Source organism: Rhinatrema bivittatum, chromosome 13 (assembly GCF_901001135.1).
Source record: "Rhinatrema bivittatum chromosome 13, aRhiBiv1.1, whole genome shotgun sequence".
Classification (NCBI taxonomy): Eukaryota; Metazoa; Chordata; class Amphibia; order Gymnophiona; family Rhinatrematidae; genus Rhinatrema; species Rhinatrema bivittatum.
The window spans coordinates 25,543,978-25,563,403 of record NC_042627.1 but is presented as its reverse complement, the minus strand read 5'-3'; the positions used below and the strand labels follow the sequence as shown (position 1 = coordinate 25,563,403).

At 47.0% G+C, this 19,426-nt stretch overlaps 1 protein-coding gene across 2 annotated transcripts; it reads left to right on the top strand.

The window, feature by feature from the left end:
- The first annotated feature begins 340 nt into the window (after positions 1-340).
- Positions 341-17,353, top strand: HYKK (hydroxylysine kinase). 2 transcript variants are annotated; one of them, XM_029575072.1, is made up of 5 exons: positions 341-835; positions 3,995-4,348; positions 10,597-10,739; positions 14,450-14,633; positions 16,747-17,353. In XM_029575072.1, exons 1-5 carry the CDS (start codon positions 652-654, stop codon positions 17,214-17,216), a joined length of 1,335 nt encoding a protein of 444 aa, XP_029430932.1. In that variant the 5' UTR covers positions 341-651; the 3' UTR covers positions 17,217-17,353. The 2 variants fall into 2 exon arrangements, with proteins under 2 accessions (XP_029430932.1, XP_029430933.1); XM_029575073.1 differs by lacking the exon at positions 341-835 and adding an exon at positions 1,130-1,310.
- Positions 17,354-19,426: the final 2,073 nt, after the last annotated feature.

The window sequence follows — 19,426 nt, the reverse complement described above, 5'->3', positions numbered from 1 at the left end:
ATTCGCTAGTGGGAAGTATTCTAGCAGCCGATCTCAGATTTGGGTTTGGTATTTTCTCTCCTGGAATTTCAAAGATTCTTACCTAAGACCTTCCCTACAGTCTCAGTTGTCTTGGTCCTATGCTTTTTCTGCAATTGTTTCAAGCCAGTGCTAGAGCCGCTGTAGCTCAGGGCTTATTTCCCCAGGCTCTCCTTCCAATCCCCCCCCCCCCCAAATCATATGTTGATCATCCTTTTCTGATATATTTCTAGCCACTGCTCATCCCCTTTCTTCAGGATCTCATGCTTAAACCTGTTATCTTACGTAAGATCGTGAGCCAACTGGTCGCTGGCTGCAGATTGTTTCCATCCGTGCTGTTTGCCGGTGGGGAGGTCGAGCTCACTTGTGCACGATCTTCCTTATTCCCATCTTCCCTTGTCGCCTTTATAAAGCGCACTGTGAGCCATTTTTCAGGGGCTTTAGCATTAATTACCTAGTTCGTTTGGGGGGGGGGGGGCTGTTTCCCCCTTCTTTCTTGCCGCTGTGTGTTTTATCCGTTTCGGTCGCTGGTGCCTCTCCCTGTGCCGGGGCCTAGCGCCCTGTGCGAGCCTTGCAGCGCGAGCCGGGCCTCCTCTCGCCCCCCTCACTTCCTCCGTCTCTTTATCTGCTTGGATGATGAGGGCGCCGCCTCCGATCCCGAGGTGCCCCGCTGCTTCAGCCCTCGGCTCCTCTCACTGGCTGCAGGCGTCCACCAGAGCAGGGCCCTCGCCTAACTCCGCAGGCCACGTTCCGAGGGACGGAGCTGCTGTCCGCATCCCAGACAAAGCCGGCAAGGGCCATCCTGCCGATCTCGGAGGCAAGTTCCACCGCAGTCTTTTTTTTCTTTTGTAGCAGGAGCCTTCGATGTGCGGTCACCCTCGGCTTTTTATCGATCAGCGCGCTGGGGGGAGGGGGGGGTGCAGGTTGGGCGCTATACATAACGCTCGCACGTTTATACTCGCGTTATCACGCACTTACATGCTCATTTTTACACCCCTGCTCGCTCGCATTCCTCCCTCCACCCCCACCCACATGCCCAGTCACATACACTCTTTCTTTGCATCTCCTCTCTCCCCATACACTCACCATCTCTCTCCACCCCGAACCCAGGAGGAAAGGAGGAGGTCTCCCAGTGGCCCCTGCAAGTCGATCGGATCTCATCCGGTCTCTCGCTGCAGCCCCGGTAGCAGCAGCAGCTCCGTGGGCACCCGGTGAGCTCGGGAGTTGGCCTGGAGACCCAGCAACTGCATTAGAATTCCTCGGTATCTGGGTCAAATCTGGAGAGCTCCCAGGTATGAGGCTCTGTGGGGGGATGGGAGCTGTAAAATGACGTGGCTATTTTCCTTGGTGGACCCTAGCACCCCTGCACCCCCACCCATGGAAGTGTTTTATATTCAGAAATCGGTGTCACCATTCAGACATAAAATTACAAACGGAAAGATTTAAGTAAACTTGTAAGTCTATGAACACTGTCTGACTAGGAGTATTCCTGCTCGGGGAGGGTAAATGGAGCTCACTTGATGAGAAGGGTGTTAACTGGCGCTGTGCTGCAGGCACTGGTTCTTTTCAACATTTTTGTAAGCGACATTACAGAAGAATTGGTGTGAAAGGTTTGCCTTTTGCTGGTTATACTAAAATCTGCAACACAGTGGGCAGCCAGGGATGTGTGGAAAAACACGAGGAGGGATCTAGCAAAGCTTAAGGACTTAACAATACAGCATAATGCATTTGGGCTGCAAAAACCCAAGGGAGAGCAGTACAGTATGGGGGTAAAATTCTTCTTTGCATGAAACAAGAGCAGGATCCGGGGGCGATCCTATCTCATGAACTTAAGATGACCAAACAGAAGGATAAGGCAAACGCCAGAATGATGCTTGGCCGCATAGGGAGAGGAATGGTCAGCAGAAAAAGGGAGGTGATGCTGCCCCTGCATAGGTCCATGGTGGGACCTCATTTGGAATAATGTGTACAGTTCTGGAGACCGCACCTTCAAAAGGATTTAAATCGGTTAGAGTTGGTCCAGAGGGTCCAGGTACATAGCACCCTGATGACCTTGTTAGTCAATAGTGTGCTATGTATTAAGCAGGGACTAAATGTAGACTTTTAGTGCATTCAATTTAGCTTTTGGCAAGAGGAATAGTAAACTCAGCCCCAGATGCATGCACCCTTACACCAGGCCTGTGACTAGAGTGGCAAAATTCTAGGGGGATGGCTCGCAGTTGAGTGAGCAAAGGATTTTCTGCCTCCCAGCAGCTGAGGGCTAAAAAAAAAAGAAAGGGAGAGCTTTACCCTCCACCCCCACTCTAGATGTGGTTGGGACAAAGGGTGCTGCCTCCCCTCCAGTAGAACCAAGGATGAGCCTTTGCTGTTGCAACCCCACCCCACCTCACCAGGGCAGGCTGTAGCAAGAGCACCATCGATCCCCCCACTCCTAATGTCCCCCCCCCCCCCCCCGGGCAAAAGAAAGCCGTCCCAACTGTCTCCCACCCATTCATTCAGCCTGCATGAAGCCAGAGTAAAGCCACCCCCGTTGCTTATCCCTCAAGGTGGGTCACGGGGGGGGGGGGGGGGGCAAAGAGCACCCACTGCTGCCCCTCCTCATTGTGACCTGCCAGGGTGAATGCAAGTTGCTGCGAGCCCCCGCCGCTCCTCCCGCCCATGCAGCTGGTGGGGCCTGGGAAGAGGACATGGAATTGGGGGAGGAGAGATTTTTTGCGGTGGGAGACTGGCATCAGAGGTGCACTAAGGGGAAGGAGGACATTGAAATCGGAGGTGTGCAGAGGGCATCGGAGGTAACGGGGGGGATGTCATGCAGGGGACTTGGACAAGCTGCGGCTGTAGCCACGGGGGTGGGGGGGGGGACCTATTGCTGGGCCAAGGGGAGTGCGAAAGAGAGCCTGGTGGGAGGGTGGTGAGGTTTGAAGTTGGGTGCCAGGAGGACAAAAAATGTGGAGGATGGGAAGAGCAATGACAAAAATAAAGGAAAAGAAACCAATACAAATAAATGTCCTCGGCTCTTCAAAATGTGTAGCTCATACCTGAGTTTTCTAAATATTTTCCACACCTGCCCCCATCCCCCACCTTGTGTTCTAAGTGCTGATGTGCTCAGAAGAGGTTTCTGGAGCCTGTGCCAGATCAGTTAACGCTGGTCACAGTGGGAGGTTTGGGAGGGGAGAATTTCCAAATGGCCACTTTGGTGCAAAGTTCATGGCTACTTTTTAATCCACGAACTCTGGACCAGATTTTGAAGGGAAAGTCGGCCTGCACTTTTTACTTGGAAAGCTGCCGTGGGTGCAAAGTACTTGCACGGCCCTGAAAATGCGGCTAAGAGCAAACACTTTACAGAAGCCCAGGCAATAGTAGAAAGACTAGGGGGCACTCCATGAAGTTAGCATGGGGCACATTTAAAACTAATCGGAGAAAGTTCTTTTTTACTCAACGCACAATAAAGCTCTGGAATTTGTTGCCAGAGGATGTGGTCAGTGTAGCTGGGTTTAAAAAAGGATTGGATAAATTCTTGGAGGAGAAGTCCATTACCTGCTATTAAGTTCACTTAGAGAATAGCCACTGCCATTAGCAATGGTTACATGGAATAGACTTAGTTTTTGGGTACTTGCCAGGTTCTTTTGGCCTGGATTGGCCACTGTTGGAAACAGGATGCTGGGCTTGATGGACCCTTGGTCTGACCCAGTATGGCATTTTCTTATGTTCTTATGTTCAATACCTCTCACCAGAGGGAGGCCTACCTGACTAAATTGCTATTTAACTGTGGAAATGGCTTTCAAAATTGCTCTCGGGTGTGCAGCAAGGCCTGGAAAATTCTAGAACATCAAGAGAACCTTCTGCTTCTTTTAATTTCTGCACTTCTAGAATAAATCTCTGTTTTTTCTGTGTCCTATGTTGAATGCTGTTCCCCCAAACTATGGGCTGCAATCTGTGATCCCCTCCCCCCTTTCAAATGATCTTCCCTTTTCAGACCAAACGTCGTCGGTAATGGAGCAGCCCTCGGATTCTGCAGGCCCCTGTAAGCCAGCGCTGAGCGTGGAACAAGCTGCGCAAGTTGTCAGCGCTGTGTACGGCTTCGAGGTTTCTGAGATCAGGTCGCTGCCCAGCTACGATGACCAGAACTTCTTTGTAAAAACTGTCGGCAGCGAGGCAGGTGCCGACGTCGCCGAATATGTCCTGAAAGTAACAAATAGCGCAGCCAGCCAGAACGCTGATCTGATCGAAGTGCAGACCGACGTCATGATGTTTCTGAAGGAAGAAGGCTTTCCCACTGCCTCCCCGGTTCCTACCAAGCATGGCAACATGATGTCGCTTCAGTCAATAGGTAACAGTTTGGTTTTGCTCTTTCATAAATTATAAATATTGGTTTTGGGGGGGGGGGGGTTTACACTTACCTGTTAAATAGTTGATTTGCAAAAAATCTGAACCTTCCGATTCCGTGAGCAGGGGAGGGATTTTCTCTGAATTTGCCAGTAAGGCCTGCTTCGTTACCACTTGAATTCCCCTTTCTTGTAGAAATATTTTCTCCCGGATGCGCACGGGGAAAAATTCTGGGCAAAGCTCAGACTGTACTGCTTTCTGAGCTGATATTAATGGGACACTGGTGACAGAATGAATCAGCAGCTGGGTCTGTTTGGCAGGTTGCTAGTACAATAATAAGGAAGTCCTTGCAGAAACGCGGGTGCTGTGTAGTAACCGGCTCTGGCTGGCATGCTATGCACTGCTCAAGTTGATAGGGTTGGATGCCACCTGGAAAGGCCAGGGGGGACCTACGAGGCTGAATTTTCAGGTAACAGCTACACTGGTGGCTGTTGTGGGATCTTGAGGTCAGACGTGAAGAGGGGTGCTGAGTGTGAACTAAAAAGGGGATTTCGCATGCTCGGCTAGCCAGGAGGGTGGAGTACAGCGGAGGAAGATGACAAAATCTTGGCTAAGGAATGAGAGATCCTATAGGTGGTATGACTGGAAAACGGGAGGTATCTTTAGCAGTGTGGACTAAAAATACTGGGCAGACTGGATGGGTTAGTTAGTCTTTTGTCTGGTGTCATCTACTGTACTATTACAAGAGGACAAAAGTCTTAAGAGAATGTGTTGTTTACAGCATTCCTGTCTTCTTCCAGCTTGTCTCCAGTTCTTCTTCCTGCCTTTTCTTGTCCTTGCTTTCTTGCCCTGCCTATCCATCCCTTGTCGCCTCCCTCCAATGGACCTTTGGTTTGACCTCTGTTTGGACTTCAGATATCACTGACTGCTGCCAGCCTCTTGACTATTGCCTGGACCTCGTATATGCCTGCCTATGACCCTGGTCAACCACGGACCTACCCTTCTGCCATCGGCAGAGATCCTAACTGAGTCCTGCCGGACCCGGCACCCAAAGGCTCAAACCTGAGCCTTGATCCTCAACCTGAGTATTGGTGAAGGTCCTGACGGGCTTCTGACTTGTCTGGGTCCACTTGCGCGTGCAGGGCTCCTCCAGGCAGGCTGAGTCAATCCTGCCTCGGCCCAAGGGTCCACAGCTACAACAGCTTCGGGTAGAAGCAGCAGCTGGCAGTGACTGGAGCCCTTTTCTCTGGCAGGAGGGAGGCCGCCGGGGCCCTTCAGCTGCTACACTTCAGCGGCAGGCAGGGGTGCTTCACCAAGAGAAGGGGAATGTCACTAGCAGCCACTTTAGCAGGAAATGCAGCACTTCCCAGGGGCACCTCACCCTCGTTCCACTCACCCACCAGCAGCACAGCAGCCTAGATTCCACCTCCCATAAACTCACACCAGGGTGGGATAAAAAAAAAAAACCCCACCAGCTCCTCTCACTTTTGTCCCCTGGGGACACATCCTCCTCCCCTTTGCTCCCATGAGCTGATGATGCCACCACAGGCCTCCCCTCTACCACAGACTCACTCCAGCATGGGCTAAAGATACCCGCTCCTTCCCCTGTCCCTTTCTTTGCCCCCTGGGCTGATGGTTCCACCTCCGACGCCGCCTGCCAGGCTCTCGCCAGTGCAGGGGGAAAGACGTCTCTTCCTTCCCTCTCCAGTCAATACCACCAGGCCTCCTCTGACCCACAGACACTCCAGGGCAGGCCAGAGACACTGGCCTTTGGCTAGTGCTGGCTGATGACCACCTTCCTCGTTCAGTTGGGGCTGTGGGCTGAGGGGAGCCACCTCCTTCCACAGCCCATGTGCCTGAAGCTTCTGCTTCCCTCTGCTGGGGCCCAGGGCTTGAAGCTTCTGCCTCTCTTCCCTCCCGTTCCTTGGCTAGCTTGGGATGCCTCCCTCTAATAGGGCAGTGGGCCCTGCTTCCAGCCACAAATCAGTCTGAGCCGAGGAGCTGCCTCCTGCACAAATTGAAGATGCCACCCTTCTTCCATGCTGGTTAAGGAGGCGCCTCCCAGGGCAAATGAAAACTCCACCCCTCAGCCCATAGCCTCACGAGCTGAGGAGAAGGGTCCCACCTCCTCCTGGCACCTGTCAGCTGGGCTTGCACATTTCCCTGCGGCCTCCGTGATTCACAGAAGCTGCATGCTCAGTGCCATGGGAGCCACAGGGAAGCACGAAGAGCGCCGCGTGCCCCTGAGCTAGGGGAGAGAACCTAGACACGGTAATATATAGCTGGGTTTAAAACAGGTTTGGACAGGTTCATTAACAGCCTCCAGGTAGTCTTGGAGATTTTCCCCCCTTTTTATTTGATTTTTTTTTTAATTTTTTTTATTTAAAAGATTTATAATCCACACTCACACAGAATGTGCTCGGGGCATTGGGAGTGGCAGGGAATGGATCTGCCAGCTTGGCTGCTGTCAGAGACAGGATGCTGGACTCAATGGACCATTGGTCTGACTCAGTATATTTCTTTTGTTAGAATAAAGGAATGGAAAGATAAAATGGTGTGGAAATTAAAAAAAAAAAAAGAAGCCAAGTCGTGTGTATTATGCTGCTTTGTATTACTCTTTTTTATTTTAAAAAGGCTGCCATATAAGAAGGGCATATCCACTACATTTGTCCTTTCAACTATTTCTTGGACGGAGGATTTTACCAAATCCTAATAAACTCAACTCCGTTGAAAGTCCATGGCTCAGTTTTGATTGAATGTTGTTTTAAGGCACTTCATTGTACTAGTAACTGTCTGAGAGTAAATAAATGGGTCCTGATGCAAGAATCTCTCTGTGGGCTCTTATTAATGTACTTTGGGCTTGTTAATTGTAGAGCTTTGGAATAGGGTGGAGAGAGGCATGTAAAATGCTCCGTAACTTTGGACCTCATTATACACACAGAAGGGATAATAGACGCTGATGCACAGTTCACAATAAGAGGATCGACCCCTGTGGCCAACAAAAGTATCACAGTAAAATGAATCAAGCAAGAAATCCCTGCTTTGAATCAGCAACGTGGTGGGTAGGATTGATACTAGGAAAAAGAGTGCATTTTCTTTAAAAAGTGAATTTAAAAGCCCAATGCACCCCAAAATTAGGGGATGTACGATTATGTTGGGCTTGCACGGGCCGAGTGGATTTTAAAAGCCGCCCGGATATGGGCGTAGATGCTGCGCATACATCTCGGAACTTCTCAGAAAAGGGGTATGATCTGGGCAGGGCACGGGCATTTCAGGACTTTCCCCAGACATTTGCGCGTAAACACTTAACACAATCCGGCATGCGCTGAGATCCTCTGCCAATTAACTTTACTTCTGCTATGGATGGCGTGTAAGTTTAAAAAAAAAAAAAAAAAAAAGAGCCATTTTGGAGGGTTTAAAGGGTCTGGGGTAGCGGGGGGGAGGGGTGTACAGGCTTATCAAACCGGGGGTGGGGGGGGAGGGTGTTGGAAGACCTATCTGTTACCTGGACTGAAGAAACAGCAAGGGAGGCTGCCTAACAAAAGCCGTAGGGGCAACAAAACAGAATTAGCAGCCAAATGTCCAATCTGGATTTCTTTATTGAACAGAGACACAAATTTTCAAACAAGCCCGACTCGGGCCGAGTTTCGCCCTCTTTCAATGGGGCTGCGTCAGGGGCTCAAATTTATCGTTTTGTAGTTTCTGAGTGTCCGGGTTTCAAATGTAAATGTGCACCAAATGGTCTCAGGTCCAAACAAAAAATCTTGCGTCACAATGTGATTAGTGAGCAATGCTTTCCAATGTATTTTGATGCGTTGTAGGATCATAAACACACACCGGCAATTCTCTCCCTCTCTCCAATCGTCCTGGAAAACAGCCCTGTGCCTCTGACAGTAGTGAGCCGGTGTACACATTTTACAGACATGAAACTTACTGAATTTCTGCTTGAAAGACAAGTTGCATACTGAAAGACCTATTGTAGTAATTTCTCAAATGTATTTCATAACACTTTTGGTTCTGTAACCTAAGGCTTTTTTATTTTTTTAAATGTCAGAGTTGATTGTTACATATTTATTGGCAGGGATAGAAAAATCCTAGGTATAGGTTACAAGGGCAACTAAAATTTCATTCCTGGCACCTGCAGGAGCTGGTACAAAGTAGACATCAATATAATTACTTTCCACTTAGTCCAATAATTGTTTAGACAGCAACCAATTTAAACAGAACTTTTGTTAAGGACTGTCATACCACCCTGCGGATACTGAAGCTGATCTTTAGACTTACAGTCTCTTCACCGCCATGGGTACACTTTAATCATTGGTCCGTAGAAACACTTTCAATATATTTTTTGTAGATTTTAAATTTTTATATAAAAAAAAAAGAGATACTTCCCCCGTTTGGCATAACCCAACATGATATCACGTTTCGCTTACGCTGCCTCAGGGGCCTGCCGGTACAGGTGCTTCACAGCAAAAAGGCGTATCCCAAAAATGTCAGAAAACAGACTATGTTTCAAATTTTAAACATATTTTTTGAGATACGCCTTTTTGCTGTGAAGCACCTGTACCGGCAGGCCCCTGAGGCAGCGTAAGCGAAACGTGATATCATGTTGGGTTATGCCAAACGGGGGAAGTATCTCTTTTTTTTTTATATATATATATTTATATTTATATAATATTTTTATATATATTTATATTTATATAATATTTTTATATATATATATTTATTTATATATATATATATATATTTATATATATATTTATATATATATATTATATATATATATTTATATATATATATAATATAAATATAGGCTCGGCACGCGCGGGGGGGGTAGGTTTTCGGGGGTTACACGCGTAATCCTTTGAAAATCTACCCCATATTTTTTGTAGATTTTAAATGTTTATATATATATATATATATATATATATATATATAAATATATATATATAAATATATAAATATATATAAATATATAAATATATAAATATATAAAATATATATATATATATATATATATATAGATATATAAATATATATATATATATATATATATATATATATATATTTATATATATATTTATATATATAAACATTTAAAATCTACAAAAAATATGGGGTAGATTTTCAAAGGATTACGCGTGTAACCCCCCGAAAACCTACCCCCCCCCCCCCCGCGCGTGCCGAGCCTAAGTCCCGGGGCTTTCCTGGGGGGGCGTGTTGGGGGGGGGGGCGCGTCATCGGGGGCATTCCGTGGGCGAGGCCGCAGCCTCCAGACCAGCCCCCGGACTGGACCACGGCGCGCCAGCAGCCGGCCCGGCGCGCGCAAGTTACGCCTGCCTTGGGCAGGCGTAACTTTCGCGATAAAGGTAGGGGGGGAATTAGGGCCGGGGGGCGGGTTGGTTAGGGGAAGGGAAGAGAAGGTGCGGGGGAGTGGAAGGAAAGTTCCCTCCAAGGCCGCTCCGATTTCGGAAAATCGCAAAATCGGCACACGCAGGCTGCCGATTTTGCGCAGCCTTGTGCGCGCCGACCCTGGATTTTAAAAGATACGCACGTATCTATTAAAATCCGGCATACTTTTGTTTGCGCCTGGTGCGAGATATATATTTATATATATCTCGCACCAGGTGCGAGATATATATAATGCACGGGCGTACTTTTATAAAATCTACCCCTATATTAAAAGTATTTCTACGGACCAATGATTAACGTGTACTCATGGCGGTGAAGAGACTGTAAGATTGACGTCAGTATCTGCAGGGTGGTATGATGGTCCTTAACAAAAGTTCTGTTTAAATTGGTTGCTGTCTAAACAATTATTGGGCTACATGGAAAGTAATTATATTGACCTCTACTTTGTACTATTTCCAATACCTTGTCAGTATTTTTTGACTTTTTATTGTGTGATTATACCTGCAGGAGCTGCCAGAAGAGATGCCATTATGGCCCCTGCTGGGTTGTTGTATTCCTGGTCCATCAAGACGTAAAATGCCAGCCGGTTAGGTAAAGAAGGAAGGTGAGGGTACGGGAGAGGCTTGGGCGTGCAAGGAAAAGAAAAGTAAAACATTAAAACAGTGAACAAAAAACAAGAAAAGATACAGCAAAGGACAAAATTCCTCCGTTGGCTGCGTCCGATGATCAGCTGGTAGAGTGTGAATTTACTCTGCTGGTTTCTGCATCTTGCAAAACGTGTGAATGAATATATGAAAAAGCCTGAGGGTTTTTTTTGAAAGTGTCCGTCTTGATTCCTAGACTGCGGCTCTGGAGTAAGACAATACATGGTGAGACTGCTGACGTTCCAGCCAGGAGTGCCAATAGCACATGTTACGGTTGATCCTGACATTTTATATGAAGTGGGACAGCTAGCAGCTAAAATGGATATAACTCTTCAAGAGGTACGATTTGTTTGAAAAGTAAGGCTATAAAGTCGCCCTATTCATTTAGACCTGTGTATTAAAAAAAAGATTTTACAATAATAAAATCAAAATCAGCCCAATAAAATCTTCTTGAAAATGATAGAGCGCTATGGCGCCCATAATCTAAGGGCTGGGTTTCTATCAGCTTTTATCCTTTCAGGATCGGCTGATCCAACACCTTATTTATGAAAATAGAAGCAACTGGTAAGCCCCTTCACCGGACCCACAGCTCTTTTTTTTTTCTTCTTTTTTTAATGTAACGTTTTATTGAAGGAGTAGAAATTTCCATCCAATGTATTCATAAAATATAAGAAAAATGCACAGCAGAGCAGAATGAATGCTGCACCATCAGGATGATGGCATTTGAAATGGTACCTCCTCTTGCAATTTATATAACCTGAAGCAGATGGAAGATAATCCAATAACCACAAGGTTATTAAATTTTGTATAAAAAATAAATAAATACCCCACCCCCACCCCATCCTGCAGAGCGTATTAAATTCCAAACACAGAAGCTTCCTAGTGGCTAGAATTGTAATTCGCCTTGAGCTCGGATTTAGAAAAGGCGAGTAGTGTAAATCTAAAATCCTAATAAAGAAACTGGTTAACCCGTGGCAACCTAGTGTAACATTTCTGCATGGCAGTAACTGGCATGGAGTGGCAATTACATCCCTGGACACCTTGCTGCCCAAACTGGTTGGACCATTTTGGTCTTTGCTGGTGTAACCAGTAAGCCCTGGGAGATGTCGTGTAGAGCAAGTTAGTGAGAAATAATTAGGAGAGGATCCGTTCATGGGCAGCCCCTCCCTCTGAGGGGTCTGGAATGGACGTCCCAAGTCGGATGTTTTATAGGAGCTTTCCGCTTAGAGCTCAGCGGGGGTGCTATCCTGTGCAGTTCTGCAGGAAGGTTGGAGATTTTTGCCTCAATTGTATTTTTGGCCTACCCGGGGACCCTGCCTGGGATGTTTTGGGATGGGCCAAGGACTCCACCGTTGTCCTGTTCTCCTGGGAATCATTTGGATTTGAGACTTTTATGTGGTAGGAGCCTTGCTGGACACCCGGGCCTTTCTTGGATTCAGGGAATGGGGAACCTTGTGTTCAGGACGCTCAGGGTTAGGGAAGACCCACCGCAAGGGGTAACTACGATGTTATTTCCTTTTTGGGGAACCAGAAGAAATTGTGCTGAAGATCTGAGAGGAAGGGTTTTCTGTCCCTCTTTCTACCCATTGAAGGACCTGTGAAGTTGCAATTCCATCTCAGATCTCTCCCATCAGGGATCGCTATCATGTTAAAAAGGAAAAAAAAATCTACCAACTGTAAGAGACTTTATTGAAATCATTGAGGGCACCCATCCGGAGGCTTCACCCCCTGGGGAGAAAGAGAGAGGATTTACTCTCGGTGCATGGACAGGATTTTGGCCATCTTTGGAAGGGGTTTTCCTGTCCATCTCAGGGTTACCCTGCCCACTGGGACCACCACTTTGCCTAATCCAGGAGGGTGGGTGGATCCCTTGCCTGCTTAAAGATTCCTGCACAGATAAAGGTAAAGACTGTAACCAAAAGAGAGAGAGACTGTGGTGCTGGAATTAAATTTATTGTGCCATTTGCAACAGTGTTAACTGTAAAGACTAATTTTGGACACTATCCCAGTGTGTCCTGCGTGGTTTTTGGCACATAGCACACAGTGAAGCCCTGCACCGGGCCCTGAAAGCAAATCTTGGCCCCCAACCAAAACGATTCACCCCCTGGGGCAAGGGGCACAAAGAAGAGCTAGCCAGGGTCCCTGCCCCAAAGAGCTATACATTCTTTTATGCCCCCAGCCATGCAGGACAGGCACACCAGGGTGGGGGGTTACACCATCATTTACCATGTTACTGTGAACGCTCTTTCATTTTCAAGCAGATTTTAATATTTTATGTCTGGTTTTTGTTGTATCTCGCTATGATGGATATTCTGGTATGGTTAGTATTCAAATACAGTTAAATAAATGCCGGTTTATGGTAGAGCTGTTCTGTGAAAAATTGTTAAAGTAAAATAAATATGAACCTTGCCAAGGATCACTCACGGCTGTGAGATCAGAAATATGGATTTCCCCAAGATGTGAGACTGAAAAGAGGATTCAGGATTCTTGGGCCCTAAGTGAGCTGAGGTTCACCCTTGCCAGCCTTTACTGTAATAGTGCATGCCGAGGAGCTGTGAAGAACACCATTTTGGCCAACGTATGAATATTACAGCCTCGGAGGTGACTTGGCAGAGAAGCATTACAGTACGTCTGAGCAGAAAGTGTAATAATCATTATGTTCTTGTAAGGCACATTTGTCCGAGGCACGTGATAGATGTTGGGAGCTGAACCTGTGAGCATCAAGTTTTCATACATGCCAGGGAAATAGCTCTTTGTCCTTCTTACAACCTCAGATGTAACCTCAGGCCTGGATTTCCCAATAAGTGTACTAGAGCTCCTGTCTCACAGGTCTCTAAGAACATAAGAACATGCCATACTGGGTCAGACCAAGGGTCCATCAAGCCCAGCATCCTGTCTCCAACAGTGGCCAATCCAGGCCATAAGAACCTGGCAAGTACCCAAAAACTAAGTCTATTCCATGTAACCATTGCTAATGGCAGTGGCTATTCTCTAAGTGAACTTAATAGAGGGTAATGGACTTCTCCTGCAAGAACTTATCCAATCCTTTTTTAAACACAACTGCACTAACCACATCCTCTGGCAACAAATTCCAGAGTTTAATTGTGAGTTGAGTGAAAAATAATTTTCCCAGATTAGTTTTAAATGTGCCTCATGCTAACTTCATGGAGTGCCCCCTAGTCTTTCTATTATCCGAAAGAGTAAATAACCGATTCACATCTACCCGTTCTAGACCTCTCTCCCCCCTCCAACCCGATCTAAATCTCACCTGGACTCTTTCCCTCCCTTCAGACTCCAGTTTCACCTCTATAAAAAGTCAGAGTGTAGGGGCTGAGTCAGGCCAGGCTGTGTGTGCTCACAAGCCCATCCACCTCAGGGCTTCAGTGTGAGTGCGTGGCCTGGCTTGATTTGCTTCCTCCGATCATTGCCTTCCTACAAGAGTGGAACCAGAGGCCCTATCCCTGAGGTCTGTGTAGGGGTGGCAGAAGGAAAACGGGACCGTAGGTCTGCAGAGGGGAGTGGAATCGAAGGTTCGCAGAGAGGGGGGTGAGGGACAGGAGAATTGGCAATCTGACTTCCCCGCCATCTGTTATGCAAGTCTCGCATAGACGCTCTTCATCCCTGAACATCTCACTTTTGAAATTTTTCCCCTTAAACTCATTACTTTATCGCTGAGTGATCTTGCTCGGTGTGGAACTGCCACCAGCTTCAGAACTGCAGTTGGCGTCCTGTCCCATTTTGTAGCAATGTTCATTGGACTTTGGTTCATGTGCTGTGTTAGGAGACTTCTTTCTCTGTGTATACTGCTTTTCTTAAATTACTGGATTTTACGCCGGCTGCTGTGTCAAATTTGTTCTGTGTATGTTTTCTGTGAAGTAGGCTAATCTAATTAAAATTCAAACATACAAGCAGAGAAATGTGATCAATTCTTTGTGAAATGTTCCTGTAGTGGCTGCGTCTAGAAGGAGCAGTGCCTCCTGTCTCACTGTCTCACCTCTCTTCCCGAGAGTAACACAACTATTTTTTGTAATTTTCTGGTTTGCCTACAGAAATTTCATCACCCTGCACTAAAGCAGCTGGAACGGGGGCCGTTTATTTGGAATTTACAAAATGTTCCCCTCCTAAGCCAGTTTATTGACGCTGTGAACGAGGAGAGACCACAAGAAGCAGTGAAGCAGGTCATTCAGCAGTTCAAAGATAGCCTACTGCCAAAATTAAGTCAGTTTAGAAAATGTAAGTATTTGTAACTGAGGAGCACAGAGGCAGGGAAGTAAACGGGGAAAATACAAAATCCCGCCAGATTCATTTGTAAGGGAAAAGTCCTGCTGCATTGCTTTCGCTTTTCATTGTTTTGGGGGTTTGCTTTTCTACATGCAAAGTTCAAATAGTGATATTAGCCCTGGAAGGTTGTGATACTACTTATCACACAGCCTGAACTATGTTCAGTTCTGGAGCCCGTATCTCAAAGGATAGAGATGGGATGGAGGCGGTCCAGAGAAGGGCGACCAAACCTGCGCAGAACTGCAGTTACTACCCTTAACAGAACGCATGGGGGGTAACCTGCGCAGAACTGCAGTTACTACCCTTAACGGAACGCATGGGGTAACCTGCACGGAGTGGAGGTTGCTACCCTTAACAGAACGCATGACGGTAACCTGCGCGGAACGGCGGTTACTACCCTTAACGGAACGCATGACGGTAACCTGCGCGGAACGGCGGTTACTACCCTTAACGGAACGCATGACGGTAACCTGCGCGGAACGGCGGTTACTACCCTTAACGGAACGCATGACGGTAACCTGCGCGGAACGGCGGTTATTACCAGAAACAAATTGTTGGACAGACTGGATGGAGCACTTGATCTTTATCAGCCATCATTACTATTTATTTATTTGTACGTTTTTATATACCGAGGTTTGGAACAAGCCTCCACTCCGGTTTACAGTAGTAACAGTTGGGGTGGTTTAAGTCCTTTCTTCAGATGGGACTGCAGGGCTGAAGGGATTTTTATCTAGATAACATTGTGAAGTGGGATGTAAGGAAGTGTCAAATGCAGTGGCATACTGAGGGGGGGGGGGGTGCCACTGGGGCCCTTTTTTTGTATTCTTTAGAGCAGCGATTCTCAACCGCTGTGTCGCAACCCACCACTGTGTTGCAAAGCGTAAGCCGGGGTTTCGTCACCTCTGCGGCCAGAATACCGTGCTCCCCGGTCTCCTGCTCATGGATCTAATCTTCCCTCTCCCTCCTCTGCCCGGGCAGAACACTAGCAGCAGAGCCGAGTGCAGCACTAAGTGGCCACCTAGGGTGGGAGTGGGGAGCCGCATGCGCGGTATTGTCTCCTCTTATCCGCACGGCCCGGAAGAGGAAGTGAGCAGGACCTGCATGGGAACAAGAGGCCATGCCGCTGTCATAAGTAGGCAAAGGTGTGGGGAAGTGATTGAGGAGAAGGAGCAGTGCAAGCCAAATCTGAAGAGGCACAGCATCAGCCCCCGTGACCCTAAGAAAGAGAATGAGTCCCCTCAGCCACTGGGCCTGGAGGAGGGCAGGCTGAAGCTGCTGCTGTCACTTGTGCTTCTGGGAGAAGAGAAACACCATGGGTGTGTGACTGAGCATGTGAGTGAGACTGCCTCTGTGTGTGTGTGTGTGTGTGTGTGTGTGTGTGTGAAACTGAGCACATGAGAGTGAGAGCCCGTGTGTGACTGTGTAAGACTGATCATGTGAGTGAAAGAATGCCTGCGTGTGTGTGCTTGTGACTGAGCACATGAGAAAAACAGCCCGTGTGTGTGTGTGCTTGTGTGAGTGAGCACATGAGAGAAACAGCCCGTGCTTGTGTGAGTGAGCACATGAAACAGCCTGTGTGTGTGTGCGCGTGTGTGAGTGAGCACATGAAAGAAACAGCCCGTGTGTGCGTGTGCTTGTGTGCGAGTGAGCACATGAGAGTGAGAGACATGCCCGAGTGTGACTGTGGAAGACTGATCATGTGAGTGAGAGAATGCCTGCGTGTGTGTGTGCGCCATTGTAGCATGTATTTAGTGGGGTATGTCTGTTTTTGACCCTCAACAAATACTGTTCTACTGAAATGATGCATGGAAAATAAATCTTGAATGTTACCTGCATGCCATGGAGCAGAGACACTTGAGCCTGGGTGGAAGGAATAAGAAGACTGTTGTCTGTGCATATAACAGTTTTGAGGGTAAGTCTTGGAAGAGACTTCTATTGAAGCTGGCAAGGATATTTCAGTTGCCTGGGCATGACCTCTCAGGTAGGGGGAGGGTAGAATATAGAGATGGAAAAGTAAGATTGAAAAAAGTGATTAAAATGCTTTTATCTGTCTTTTTGCTTCTAGGTGTAAATCATGGGGACCTCAATGACCTCAATATTTTAGTAGAAACCAGAAATGACTGCCTTTTGAATCCGTGTAACAAGTATAGAATATCTGGTATTTTGGACTTTGATGATATGAGCTATGGCTACTATGTGTTTGAAGTGGCGATAGCTATCATGTATATGATGATAGAGAGTCCGGATCCTCTTCCGGTAGGAGGGTACGTTCTTGCAGGATTTGAAAGCATTCTTCCATTGACACCAGAAGAAAAAGATGCAGTGTTTACACTGGTGACTTGTAGATTTTCTCAGTCACTTGTAATGGGCAAATACAGCGTGACACTACAGCCAGAGAATGAGAGCTATCTAATGACTACAGCAAAAACTGGGTTGAAACTCTTGCTGAAAATGATAGATGTGGGCAAGGAAGCTGTAGAGAAGATCTGGTTTGACACTGCCAAGGCATACAAGGCCAATAAGCAAATACCGTAATCTATCATGGCTTTCCTTTTTATCTTAATCTTTTTTTTTTACATATGTACAATTTTTAAGTGAAACACAAAATGTTTATGAAATTATCTTTTTAATAGAATGGAGGTGATCCATGAACTCCAATCCTAGTGATTGATTTCCCTGTTTTTGGCTCTTTTCTTTTCCCCTGATCTGTTTCAGTTGAGACTGGTAGATTGAATTTAGAAACATATTTTTTATCATCTTATGTGTGGGTGGGCCGGTTTAACAAACAATCAGGCCAATACAGTCCATCGGAGCGCACTGTTAACCTGCCCTTGGACGCGCGTTTTCCCTTACCCCTTATTCAATAAGGGGAGGAAAACGCATGTCCAACCAACGGCACCTAATAGCGCCCTCAACATGCAAATGCATGTTGAGGGCCCTATTAGGTATGTGTGCGGGATACACAAAGTAAAATGTGCAGCCAAGCCGCACATTTTACTTTAATAAATTAGCGCCTACCCAAAAGGTAGGCGCTAGTTTCTGCTGGCACCGGGAAAGTGCACAGAAAAGCAGTAAAAAATGCTTTTCTATGCACCCTCCTACTTAATATCATGGCGATATTAAGTCAGAGGTCCTGAAGAGTAAAAAAAAAGTTTAAAAAAAAAATTTTAAATGGGCCGGCGGCTGTCGGGCCAAAAACTGGACGCTCAATTTTGCCGGCGTCCGGTTTCCGAGCCCGTGGCTGTCAGCAGGCTCGAGAACCGACGACGGCAAAATTGAGCGTCGGCTGTCAAACTCGCTGACAGCCGCCGCTCCGGGCTAAAAGGAGGCGCTAGGGACGCGCTAGTGCCCCTAGCGCCTCCTTTTGCCCGTTTCTACCCACCTAATTTAAATACTGTATCGCGCGCACAGGCGCGTGGCCGTTCATCCGCTCTCCCGCGGACTTTATTGAATCGGCCCGAATGGTAATTAAATTAAAACTGAGCCTTTTTGGTATAATAAAATGAAAAACTTAAAATACAAAAGGTGGGACCCTCCCCTCTCCCAACTAATCTTCTGAAAAAGGCAGATTTGACTAATAACAATCAAACGAGGACTCGCTTGTGGTGAAATAAAGCTGATACACACAATGGCCCCGATTTATCAACCTTTTTCTTTTTTTTTTCTGTCTCTATGGGAAAAGCTTCTCCTAAATCAATTCCAAAAATGTTTTCCAGAAGAAAAGAGGAACGTAATCACAGCATTCAAAGCTCTGGAAGTGCTAAACAGGAGCTGACTTTGGTAGGAAAAGATGCTGAAGGATGAGGGGATATGGTAGGAAGCTGGAAGGCGAGAGGCTCCTAGGAAATGAGAGGAAGAGCTACTTTAGTCAGCTGGTGGTAGATGCCTGGATCAGCCTAGGCCACCAGTGGGGGAACAGAGGCGCAGCGCAGCAGACTGGGAAGCCAGGGTCCAAATCCTGCTGCTGCTGCTGCTCCTCGTGCCCTTGGACGAGGCACTTCAGTCTCCATTGCCTCGGCTACAAACTTAGGGCCTGAATTACTGAGGCCTTTTCCCCCCATGCAGCCCCTTAGAGTGTAAGCCCTGGGGGCCAGGGACCTGAATTTATAACTCGCTTGGAGGTTGGATTTGGAAGGGCAAGAAATAAAATGCAAAGGAGGTCAAACGGACAGAATTCAGGCTGGCTTGGGACAGATGGAGAGAGGTGGTGGTAGGACAGAGGGAGGGAGCTGGCTAAAACTTAAGTAGGCTGTATAGGGAAGTGCGCTATACTTACAGAATTACTACTCCTTAACATTTCTATAGCACTACATGCCACCTGCAGCCCTGTAATTTACATATATCTATAATTTAATATATTAATATGAATTAAGAGAAGAGCTTGAAAAATAGGTGACAGTTTGGCAAGGAGGATTCTCTTTCCTGATCTCATCAGCAAGGATACCAGGAGCAATGCTTTCAGCAGCTTTATTAAGTATATCATCATCATCATCACTATCGCACTGGCATGATCAACGAGGTGGGGACACTCTTTTTTTTCTTTTTTATAAACCGGGGCCACGTTTAGTGGTTCTTACTGGCAGCAAGGCCCACGAAGTGGGGGGGGGGGGGGGGGGGGGGTCTCCTTTGAAGCTCCTCGAGTGGAGGTGACCTCCCCTGGAAATTGCAATACTGGAGAAAACCCTCTCAAAGCAAAGCCACTCAACTTCTGATACTTTCTGCGTGGGAGAGGCACAATGAGAGGA

Excerpts from the sequence above, each read along its gene's own strand:
- HYKK (XM_029575072.1), top strand. The coding sequence starts at position 652 with ATGATGAGGGCGCCGCCTCCGATCCCGAGGTGCCCCGCTGCTTCAGCC. Across the intron at positions 836-3,994 it reads CCATCCTGCCGATCTCGGAG|ACCAAACGTCGTCGGTAATG; the intron begins GCAAGTTCCACC and ends TTCCCTTTTCAG. Across the intron at positions 14,634-16,746 it reads ATTAAGTCAGTTTAGAAAAT|GTGTAAATCATGGGGACCTC; the intron begins GTAAGTATTTGT and ends TTTTGCTTCTAG.